Source organism: Acanthisitta chloris, unplaced genomic scaffold (assembly GCF_000695815.1).
Source record: "Acanthisitta chloris isolate BGI_N310 unplaced genomic scaffold, ASM69581v1 scaffold1816, whole genome shotgun sequence".
Lineage (NCBI taxonomy): Eukaryota > Metazoa > Chordata > Aves > Passeriformes > Acanthisittidae > Acanthisitta > Acanthisitta chloris.
The window spans coordinates 1-12,417 of NW_008679591.1; the positions used below are offsets into that span (position 1 = coordinate 1).

A 12,417-nucleotide genomic window follows, 5' to 3' on the forward strand; every position below is an offset into this window, starting at 1 on the left:
GTTCAACCTCTCCGGGCTGCTGGAGGCGGGGGAGAAGCCTCTCTTCGGCATCGGCATCGAGAACTTCATCACCTTGATCGTCTTCGGTTTGATCTTCACCCTGGGAGTGCTGGGCAACACCCTGGTGATCACGGTGCTGGCGAGGAGCAAGCCGGGCAAGCGCCGAAGCACCACCAACATCTTCATCCTCAACCTGAGCATCGCCGACCTGGCCTACCTGCTCTTCTGCATCCCCTTCCAGTCCACGGTCTATGTGCTCCCCACCTGGGTGCTGGGTGCTTTCATCTGCAAGTTCATCCACTACTTCTTCACCATCTCCATGCTGGTGAGCATCTTCACGCTCTCGGCCATGTCCGTGGACCGCTACGTGGCCATTGTGCACTCCCGACGCTCCTCGGCCTTGCGGGTTCCCCGCAACGCGCTCTTGGGTGTGGGGCTCATCTGGGCACTTTCCTTCGCCATGGCCTCGCCCGTGGCTCACCACCAGCGCATCTTCCACGGTGAGACCAGCAACGAGACCTTTTGCTGGGAGCAGTGGCCCAACCCACGCCACAAGAAGGTCTATGTGGTTTGCACATTCGTCTTCGGATATCTGCTCCCGCTGCTGCTCATCTCCTTCTGCTATGCCAAGGTGGGGCAAATGTAAAAGGAACGGGGGGATACAATGGTGGTAGGTGTCCAAGAGCTGTAGAGCCATCTCTGGGCACATGGAGGGACATGGCACTGTTGGGAGAAAAAGGAGCAGGTGTGAGTTTGTGACCAAAAGGAAAGGGAAGGTTTTATAGCTGAGGGATCACTGGGGGGGAATGACGTGTGCAGTGGCACGGACAGGTCAGGACAAGGATTGCATGGTGTGAGGAGTGTGTGTGGGGGGCTTGTTCTGACAATTACTGGGGTATCTCTGCCAGATTTCCTTGTTGCAGAGTGCTAAGAAGCCCCAGTGCTCTGCTGCTTTCTCTCACCACAACTCTCCTGTTTTCTTTCAGTGCTGTGTGAGGACTTTAACTCAAATAAAGTATAACAAAGCAACAAGTTGTTGAGGCTTCAAATGAAGCATTGTGGTTCTTTAAAATCTGTGCACTTAAAAATGATGCAAATAACCAGTTTGGTCTGATCCAGTTAACCTTTTAAGAGCAAAATGTGCATCACACTGCCTGGTCCTTATGTGCTCTGTCTTGCCCCAGTTGAAGTGGATGGGAGATTTACCTCTGACCTCAGCAAGGGCAAGTAGTACTAGGGAGCAGGGTGTGAGGACCCAGGCAGGGAATAACAATAAGTAAGGGTGCCTGAATACAGACATTTAAGGACTTAGGCAAACTGTCACTTTTTTTCTGTCAGTTATATTTGCAGCCTTCAGTGTAGTGTCCTTGCTGCTGGACAGATCTGAAGGACCAGCTCCTACCTGCTGAGTTAGGCAGAGATCCTCCCATTACTATGTCATCAGCCTTCAGTTGCAGGATTTCTCCTTGGACAGTAATTTACATTTGAGAGGATAGGGCTGCTCTTGCAAAATAGGACTGAAGTGTTGAGAAGCCAGTACTTTGTTTGTCAAGTTCAATACATGTAACTAAAGTATTGAATTTGAACAAAAAATGTTATGTTCTGTTCAGTTTTATATGTGTTACATCAGCTTAATTGTGATCTGCAAATTGAAGCTAGAATGACATCCAACTCTGCTAAATACAGGACATGCAGAACTCAAATGACAGTGTTTCTAAATTACTGTTTGTAGTGAAACTAGTCCAACCTGGCAAATGAAAAAGAAATACATGTTTTCATGCATAAACTGAATCCTGCTTTCCCTTGGTGAATACACTGGTATTTCATCTACAGTGGAGAATATGACTGAGCTGCAGCCATAGATTATCAGACTGAAGTAAATATTACATATTTCAGGGAGAATGTTACAGAATGTGTGCAGAGGGAGCTTTTCAGCTATTAATTATTTCATTTTTCAAAGCATCTTCAGCATAAAGTACCAGCTTTCTAGGTCTAATTATATGAGAGAAGATTGAAAACAAGTCTTTCTTCTAGGACAGTCCTAGGTAATATAGGGTGGAAAAAAATAAATATGCTTAATCAAAATATGCATGTAGTAAATACAACACACCATGTTGCTACAAAGCACCTCTACAGAATTAGATCTCTCAGTAGTAGTATGAATATGTAGGGTTTGTTTTTTTTAAAGAAAAAGCCCCAAAACAACAAGAAAAAGCAAACCCAAGCCAACAAATCAGCACTATCTGAAATGCATGCCCAGAACAAGTTCATAAAATCAAGAGCACTTGAAGTTGCAATAAAATCTTGTGCTTAAGTTCTTGTCAGAGTGCTTAAATTATTGCTTGCTGATGTGTTTTGAGCCTGCATGTATGATCCCTCTTGCCATGGTGTCAGACTGGAATATCTAGCCTGAAGGGATGAATTTTAGAAGATAGCTAGGAGACACCTGTTACTCCCGTCAGTGTCAATGAAGCTGAAAAATGCCATGACTTATACATGGCTACTGAAGGTATTTGTACCCTGCAGCTAAAGACTCTTTCCTGCCCTCATTAGGAGGCACTGGCAAATTTCCAGTGGCAGTATTTTGGCACATGTGGCAGGGTGAGGGTGGAATTAAGCATGATAATAGTTGAAAATCAGAGCTGAAGTTTTAGATTTCTCAAAGCAAATGTTACTCTGATGAATCTTGAGCAGTTGGTCACTCCAAGCTTTTATTGATGTCACTAAAGTATTACAAAGTACAGCAAGTGTTTTGACTTCTGAATGCATGCAGGACTAGAGGATTGCTGCTGTGTAATAGCCTCGGAAGTACTATAAAGATCATAGAATCATAGAATGGGTTGGGTTGGAAGGGACCTTAAAGATCATCTAGTTCCAGCCCACTGGCCATGAGCAGGGGCACCTTCTACTAGGCCAGGTTGCTCAGAGCCCCATCCAGCCTGGCCCTGAACACTTCCAGAGATGGGGCATCCACAGCTTCTCTGGGCAACCTGTTCCAGTGCCTCACCACCCTCATTGTAAAGAATTTGTTCATAATACCTAATCTAAACCAACCCTCCTTCAGCTTAAAGCCATGAGCCCATGTCCTACCACTACATGCCCTTGTAAAAAGGCCCTCTCCAGCTCTCTCATAAGCCCTCCTCAGGTACTGAAAGACTGGTCTAAAGCTCTCCCCGGAACCTTCTCTTCTCCGGTCTGAGCAACCCCAACTCTCTCTGCCTGTCGTCATAGGAGATTTTAGTCTGCATTAGTTTCTTATAGACTCCACTGATTTTTATGAACTGTGGATCAGCTAAATGACATAATCTTCTGATACAGTAGATTAAGACAAAGAAGGCTCATTTCTCTATTTGAATATATTGCCTTTTCCAGACTCCTTTAAGGCAGTTCTGTTTCTTTCATAAACAAATTGCAATTGAACTTTCTGTCTTTAAAGTCATTTTTTTAGGTACACTAATAGGCAGCCAAGTCCTTTATTTTTCTCACTCTCTCTTAAATTGTATTAGGAGAGATTTGTGTTTTCCACGGTGGATAGAAATACTGTTACAACCTACAGGAGTGCTGAAGTAGTGCCAGGTATTTGGAAACAATGTCCTTCCACATTATCTCACGTAATGTGCTCTTCAGACAGAAATTTACAAGATCATGCTCTGTGTCTTGTGTGCACAGCTACCCCTTTTCTCTCTTTCACAAATAACTTTGGTTCAGATTTCTGATAGAGAAGTGAAAATATCAGAAGAAATGATATTTCTCCAGTTTTGTGAAAACAGCCAACAATGAAGATGCAGAGTCTCCATCATCCTCTCTTTTTTAAGGAGAGTCAGTTTACACTCAACTGTTAAACATCAGATAAGCCATAGGGGAGGAGGTCTTGGGTAGCATCAACTTATCAAGAAGACATATTTTTTTGGGAACACAGTCAAGAATTAACAAATCCAGCTTTTCTTGCCTCACCAAACTAATCTTGAAAGACATTTACAATTCCAGAGAGAGGAGCAGTGATTATGTAGTTATCAGTTGAGTCACAGCACTATATACTTGTAGACAGCCTGTATTCTGACTTTTTTATTGCTTATCATACTACTTGACATATTTTTTTAATACTGACTTTTTTAATGTGTTTTGTAAGGCAGCTATGACATTTGCTCATTAATGTGTTCTTAAACGGCAAAGTGATAAATGTTTCCCAGTCAGCTTCTAACAATTGACATCTGTCAGGGTCGTGCGATGTGACAACTAATTTTGTGTACCTCAACTTTTCAAGGATTCAGTTCTTGAAAGTCAGGCCTTCTTCAATCAAACCTTTAGGCTGGAGTCCTTTAATTACTAGCAGACTTTTCCTTTTATAGATGTATAATGTTAAAAGCTGTTTTAAAAACAAGTATTTCTTGCCTTAAGAGTGTTTCCATTATTATCTATTATTTTGGACATTCTGAATTCATGAAAGTCATGTATGATTTATGGACTTGGTTAAAACTAAGCCATAAAAAGTAAGACATAAAATCCAAGCTCATATGGTTCTTGGCTTCAGAAATTATATCTTAAATGTTGCAGAGCAGCAAGGGGAAAACTTTATTAAAGTTCACTGAAAATAAAAAAAAATAAAATGTATGACACGTTAGTGACAGGCACTTAATTGAAAGAGGGTGAAGGATCTGTTGTGACAATAGAAGTAGCAGCGTTACTTTAAAACATGGATTGCAGGCAATGGCACTCAAATTTAAATCAGGTTCGTACTACAAAGATGGTTCAGAATGCAATGCTTACATTATGGCTCTGTTAAACAATTCATTCTTATTTGATAATGACCTTGGGCAGACTTTACTTCTGCATTATTTTCAATGGCTGATGATGAAAGTGTAGTCAGTGGAATGACTGTATACAGCCAGATGAGAAACATGGTTTGTAACAGTGTAGACTTCAAGCTTCACCATGTTTGGTAGACTTACATGAATAGGCACAGATAGTTTGAGCTATTTTCGTCTCTCTCCCTGATTGGAAGAATCCCTTTCTCAACTTGATTTGGTCACAGACCTTAGTTTGAGCTCTCAAACCATCCTGAATGTAGTTGCTGAAACAACTGGAGGGGGGAGGGGGATAAAAAAAAAGAAAGGAAAAAAAGAAAATAAATGAGTAGTCTGCAGGCAAAATGCAGGTCCCCCCAAATGCCATCAGTGTTAGTTGTGGTTGTACAGTCTGGACCAGACTATAACTTCTTATACTTCCATGATCCTCCAAGTCTTCTTACATCCTCTTTCAACACAGCATAATTTTCTTCCCACAGCACCCCACCCTCATCTCCAGAAAACAGGAAAGCTGTTCCTTCCCTAAGAGCCAAATAAGATCTCTGAACAACAGGTACCTGAAAGTTGGAGTTAGAAAAGTTTTATGTTTCTTTTCCACAGAGCTAATTATTTTTAAAAGAATATTACAGCTTATGAGACCAGGTTGGGACCTATGTTTTAGTAAGCTGCGTATTTTATTCCATGGGTTAAAAATGCACATGCAAATGTATTAGTGTATATTTTGTAAGACTATCTTAAGAGAAATAGCCTGAGACAGATTAAGAGGCACATGTAGAATTATAGTTCATGTTCATGAAGTGACAATGGCTGTTTGAGGAACTATTATTGAATCATTGGCCCGGAGAAGAGATAATTTGAACAGGGCAGTGAGGAGAGTGTCTTTGATTTTCTTTGTAATGTTTGTGCATCAACATGTGCTGCTCCACTGCTGTTGATAGGTAATTACATTTTGCCTATTTCTCTTGTTGCTAGTTTGCATACCATCCGGTACACTACTATGTAGAGCCAGCATGTTTTCACTGTAGATACTTATTTTATGAAATATGTATATGATCTGAAGGAGGGGAAGTTGAGAAGGATTCATTCAAACGTTATTTTGTAAACTGGCAACAAAACCCTCCACCACAACCCCCTATCTGCCCCAAACATCCAATTTAACAATTTTGTCTGCTGCATCTTTCTTTAGGCTGGAGAGAGATGCGATACAAAAATTTGTGCTAAAAGTCTCAGAACAGAAGAAAAAATACTTGTAACTTTATAAAAAGATTTTGCAGTTCTGATTTCTGGGAAGAGCATATATGACTTTAGTTTTGGGTGGCGAGGGAAAATCACAGAACAGTACAGTCACTGGGTGGCAGGTGATGGGATTTGCAATGGTCCAGTGGAAACAGCCCATCACTGTAAGTTATGTGAAGGGGGAATGATAGATGAAGCAGCAGCGATGGGAAGTGAGCTTAATTGCATTCCTTCTATGCCCTTTTTGGTTTTTCATTTTTCACCCACGGACTAAGCAATGCAGCTGGTTTGTACAGGGTGATGGCAGGTGAATAAAAGGTGTGTGAGCCAGATGAATGTCTCCTTGGTCTTCTGCTGGACCTCAGAGGTTCTTCTGTCCTTTCTTTCTGCTCTGCTTCATCCTGAAGAAGAGAGAAAGAATGAAGCCAAAATGGGACCTTCTCAAAGAAAACCCATTTATATTTCTCCTGCTTTTCTTGAGCTCAGGTTAGCCTTGGTAGCAGCATGGACAGCGTTTCAGAATACAAAGTGCATACAGGGCAAATCTTTCACACATGAGAATGTTACTGCACAGATAAGCATAATTGAACCACACTTACAATATTAAGTGGTTACAAGTAATTTTAATTTTTATTGTTGTTTATGGTTCACTGGTAGCTAAGGGTAGATACTTAAAAAATGGAATCTGCTGATGAGCTATGGTTATTCACAAATGCCATTTTATTTCTTTTAGTTTAGCATGTATGTCTCCAAGACTTAAATGCCAGAGTGGGATCAAGTTTCTAGGTCATCTTGACTGATGTCTGTCCTGGTAATGGTTATTTGTGCATCCCAAAGAAAACAGAGAAAATGTCCACAGATGATATAAAAGAATTTGACTTTGTATGCTTTCCCACACCTCAAGAAGTCTCCTTATAGGCCCTAAAATTTAGTATTATGGTCCTGTAAAAGAATTATTTTAATGCTGGATTATTTTACCTATTAAATCTGGATAATTTTACCTATTCCTTTGTTCTTATTTCATCTTAAAAGTTACGTAAAGTACAACCTAACAGCGTCATATAACTGAGCTCTACATTCTGACACTCAAAAAGATCCTTCTTACCGTATTTTAATTAAACACTCAAGTTTAATTCGGAATCCCTCTTTTTTTTTATTCTGTATGGTTTGCAATATGTTAAACACATTCAGCTGAAGATCATGTTCCCTGCCCCCACCTCCATGCCTACAAATCATGCCATAAGAATATATTAGATTCAGTTAATAATGACTGCAGATGAAGTAGGGCATGCATCTCTATGCATCATTCACTATCAAAAATCTTATATGTAAATCATACATGGACCCTGCTTTTGGATGGTAAGCCATTTTCTGACATATTTTAAAAATTACTTGTGAAAGATGCAAGATACGTATCATCAAACTGTTGATAAAGGTCATGCCTTATGTGTCGTGCCTCATTTTACTATAAATTATTATTGAAAGCCTCAGCTTCTTTCGAAGGTCAAATAGTACCAGCATCCTGATTATATTAATCAAACAGCCATCTGAAGAAAGCAGATAATGCAGGTGACTCAGAAAAACTCTGACTCAAAACATACACTTTTTTTATGTTACATGCAGTAAAGGTCATCCTAAATTAACATGCATTGACTTTTTACGAAGACAAGTGATTGCTAATTCAAGGTGCATGATAGTTTTCCATCTGTTGCCTTGTTCATTTGTAATGTGTATTCTTTATGTAATACATTTGAATTTTTATATAAGAATTCAATTGTGGTCTGTTTCATATTTGCCAGTTCACACAGATGCAGATATGTAATTCCTTTGGTTGTCATTCTGTGCACTTTTAAAATGTGTAGATTGGATCAGCCTTGTTTCTGCATGACTTGTGCAGTACTGGAGAACAGTACTAAGATCTATGGGTTTGAATTTTAGAAAATGGTGAAATACAAGGTGCAAATTAATCTTTTCAGGTTCTTAATCATCTGCATAAGAAGTTGAGAAACATGTCAAAGAAGTCAGAAGCATCCAAGAAAAAGGTATATTGGATTCAATACCAATATTTCTTTGTTTTTATTTTAGTTTTATGTCTAAGCTAATTTGGTATTATATTGCTTGTTGCTAAAGGTGTAACAGAGAGAAGAAATTGTAATTAAGTATTTAACGAAGCATTCAGTGTCCCTCTGAACTTCATAGGATTGGAATCTTTCCTGATTCAAGTTTTCCATTACATTGCATCAAGCCATTACTTGAGATGCTCATTATTTTGAACTTCAGAGCATCTGAAATTTAGACATGAAGAGATAACCTGTCCGTAGCATTAAATGTGGGGCTGTTTTGCTCATAGGCATTTTCCCCTGACTTGTAAGTCATGGGATTTAAAAATTATTTTTTAAACTAGCTGATTTTTTAATGTTTTGTGGAAGACTTCCTAGGTTATATGTTGAGGATTTAAAATGAGGTTTGCTGTGTTTCCTGATAGGAGTCTATAAGGAGGCTTTTAATGATTCTCCAATTCTTCTATTGATTTTTACCCAGTGTTTTCTTCTCTTATGTTCAAGACATGAGTGTTACAAGTAGAATCACAAAAGGTCTTTGAAGCAGAATATAAGCTTTGTGATTTAGAACAATGTTTGAAAGATGTGTTTATACAGAGAATTTGTCAGTTAATATAATACCATTCTGATTTTTGAGCAGATTTGTCCACAATAATCATTTGACTAACTTCTCAGTCATAAAAATCCCTTAGGCTATAGCTCTTCATTTGATCTGATCACTATTTCCATATGGGCATGCAGACTATCTGCAGTGTAAATGAGATATACATGGGCTCAACAGGGAATAAGTTATCTATTATTTATACTTTCTCTATTTTTTTGAAAAATGTACTAGTCAATAGATTTTGATTCCTAGAATTAAGAGCATTATGGCCCCAATTCTGTAAAATACTTAACAGATATACTTTTTTTACTTAATGGGTTCAAGACCAAAGGCGTAGTTCTCAGACACATTCTGTGCATTGCCATCTCTCACTTAAATTATTTTCAAACAGGAAATATCTGTGCATTTCTTTTAAGCACTAACTCTTGAAAACTGCAGACCTGGCTAAGAACCAGCTTTCAGAGCTTCAGGGTAAAGCCTTGTAGACATGTTCAAGACTGCTTGGACATATCAGGGTTCAGTAACCAAGGGAAAAAAAAGAACAAACAGCATCCCAAAACTTTTTTTTGCCTTAGAAAATAAGTTTCTGAACTTCAGGCCTAACTCATGTTTTTCATAGAGACTCTGTTTTGACTAGTGTGCTAGTGCTCTCTCTGGTTGCCATTATCTTCTTTTCCTTCTGCTGTCTTGTTAAGAATGCATTTCAGGTATAGTTATACATTTCTAGCTTTATTCAAACCTTTATGAACATTTTGGTAGTAGAATCTTAAAATAAATTTGCTATATGTGTAAAGCAAAAAGAAAAATATGTTATTTGTCTAAATACTGTTTTTCACGCTTTTTGGTTACAAAGCATCAATATTAACATCATGTATTTCAGGTGTGTTTTATTTGCTAATGAGAAATCCTAGGCAAGCTCCCATTAGGTAAACAAGAGCTGTTCTTTAGTGATACCTTGTTTGCAAGACATAGTGATGATTTTTGAAAGGTAAGCTCTGAAGTTAGGCTTGGGAGGAACAATGGGATAAAACAGATGTTGTGAGACTTCCTAATGCAAAATTGCTTATTCTGCAGATATGAAATACCTTAAATTGCAAGAGACACATGGTCAGCCTCTGCTTTCAGGTGCATCTATACAGTCCATTAAAAGTCAATGATTTTCCTGGTGAAATTTTTCTCTTAGATTTTTTAACCAACTGAAGTAATATGCCTCTTGTAAATGTGCATGTGGTATCCTGACAATCTGTTTTCAGTTGGAATATTAACACATCGAAGGGATTAGACGATAAACTGCTCTTAATTTATACACCCTTGTTGGCACACATTCTCCCGATGAGACCTAAAAAAGAAAATATTTCTGTGGCTATTTTAGTGGCAACTGACTTAAACTCCATGGGGCTAAGCAGATGAACAGCTTGTGAACAGATGATAGCTTGAGACTCAACAAATTACATTAACTACAGATATAATGTACTTTGGTTTCTCCTGTGAGAGTATACTGACCAACAACAGTATCTGTCAAGTTATTTTGGCCTGTTGCCACAGAAATCAAAACTTTTTTCTCTAAGTTTCTCTAAGTCAACTCATGTTCTGTGAATATTATTCAGTTCAAGAAGTATATATCAAGTTCAGTAAACTAGCAAGAAGTTTACATACTCTCTGTGAAGCAATATTTATCACTGTGTGGCCACTGGGTTAGTTTTGGCTGTGGAGAAAAGCCTAAGTTATCTGAAAAATTGTGTTATAAAGCATTAATATGGAAATTACAATGGCCCATAATGTAATCTGCTTTGAAATTATTGTTAGGCTTTTATTGGGAGACTGATTTAGTTGAAAGAGGTACTTGTTAGAGGAGTAGATATTAATTACTTAGGCAACTGCAAGGCCCTGACTTCTGTTTCTGAAGTAAGTGGAAGCTAAATTAAACATTGACAGTCAAATTCCACTGTGCCCTGGCAGAATTCCTTCAGCACCTGAAGGGTCTGTACTGACTGATACTGTAGCTGTCGGAATGGATCTAATGGCTTTGGTGGTCCTTCCTCTCATAAACAGTGGCAGTGGAGTGTGGAGGTGTCACTGAGGATGTTTTGTATTCCATTTTTTTGAATTCAGTGTGTTTTGACAATGTGCAATCACCAGAAATTTCACGCTCCGTACTTTTCCACTTACTTTTTCCCTAGTTGTATCCCAGGATGTTGTATGAATCTCCCTGTGGAAATTCTATGTTTAAAGGAGAGATTTAATAAAAAGGCCCTACTCCTTTAGTAGGCACTTGAGCAGTATTTGTCCAACTGCTCTAAGCTATTCCACTAGCTACCTTCATGTATGATAGATCTCTTTTGAAATTTTCAGCAGAAATCCTTGTGCATTGTACTGAAATATAATCATTAGATCTGAACGAGATTTCCCAAAGACCCCTGTTTTCGTTATTTTACATCAGGCTTATGTCCACCTCAGAAAAGACTAGGCTTTTGTGTAAGGAGTTAGAACCATTCTTTACCTTAGAGGAAAGTTATATGTCTGCCTTTTACTATGGCATTTTCAAGGCTAAGGTTCTTCTTTGCAGTAGTTCACTATGCAAAATAAAGCCCATATTGGTAATGGAGTAAAATCAGTAATAAATATTCCAAAGCATGTTCCCTCTCAGTATATTCCTCCCCTTCCAAATAATGATTTTGAAGCAGATTTAAAGCTGATTCTTCAAGTACTCATCGGACATCTGTGTTTTCCTTTCCCTGTCTCAGACAGCACAGACTGTGTTGGTGGTGGTAGTGGTTTTTGGCATCTCCTGGCTGCCACATCATGTGATCCATCTCTGGGCCGAATTTGGAGTTTTCCCACTGACTCAAGCCTCCTTTCTCTTCAGAATAACTGCACACTGCCTGGCGTATAGCAATTCTTCCGTGAACCCGATTATATATGCATTTCTCTCTGAAAATTTTAGGAAGGCCTACAAACAAGTCTTCAAATGCCAGATAGGTAAGGAGTCATCACTGAACGATGCTAAGGAAAATAAAAGTCGGATAGATACACCACCCTCTACCAATTGTACCCATGTGTGAACATTGAGAAGCCCTGTATGTCAGCTCTTCATTTGTGTGAACTAAACATCAAGAAAACAAAGCACAATGAGATTTATCCTGGGTTTATCTTGATAAAGGTAATTGGTATTTAATGTACTGAAGTTGCAATTGTAGCAAAAGTTTGTGAAACTGGTATGAAAGAAATCTGGGCTGATCCTTTGCATCTTAGATAGCATTGTCAATTGAAGCTCTTGGACTTGTAAAAGATATTTGAGAAAAAAATGTTGAGATTATATGTCTGTATTCATACTAAGTGTACAAATATACAAGAAGATGTTGATATGGACAGGTAACTTTCTGACATCTTGCTCCATTGAAGTGGAAAGATGGATAAAATTTCTCTCTTACAGATAATAAATACCAGAGCACTATGATTTCAGAGAGGAAAAGTTCTGTTCTCTCTTCAGATTGTTTTGACAATGCCTATTCTCTTTCCAAAGTAGAGATGGACTCTGATATGGAGTTGAAATAACCTGTGTACAATTTGATGCAATAGCTTTAGAGAGGAAATGCTAATTTTATCTGTTTAGCTGGTTTTAATATGTCATACTGAGGAAGGATGGACTGGTTTTCCACTTCATATGGCTGCCTTACTGTACACACAGGACTTTTGTGTACGCTATATAAGG

General features: G+C 38.7%; 1 protein-coding gene across 1 annotated transcript; it reads left to right on the forward strand.

Moving 5' to 3' along the window:
* Positions 1-6: 6 nt before the first annotated feature.
* GALR1 (galanin receptor 1) lies at positions 7-11,787 on the forward strand. Its single transcript, XM_009077344.1, has 3 exons — positions 7-631; positions 8,018-8,083; positions 11,450-11,787. Exons 1-3 carry the CDS (start codon positions 320-322, stop codon positions 11,765-11,767), a joined length of 696 nt encoding a protein of 231 aa, XP_009075592.1. The 5' UTR covers positions 7-319; the 3' UTR covers positions 11,768-11,787.
* Positions 11,788-12,417: the final 630 nt, after the last annotated feature.

What these genes read in the sequence shown, in the direction of transcription:
- GALR1 (XM_009077344.1), top strand. Translation starts at nt 320, where the DNA reads ATGCTGGTGAGCATCTTCACGCTCTCGGCCATGTCCGTGGACCGCTAC. An exon ending in TCTCCTTCTGCTATGCCAAG is followed by an intron (nt 632 to 8,017) that starts GTGGGGCAAATG and finishes TAATCTTTTCAG; the next exon opens with GTTCTTAATCATCTGCATAA. An exon ending in CAGAAGCATCCAAGAAAAAG is followed by an intron (nt 8,084 to 11,449) that starts GTATATTGGATT and finishes TCCCTGTCTCAG; the next exon opens with ACAGCACAGACTGTGTTGGT.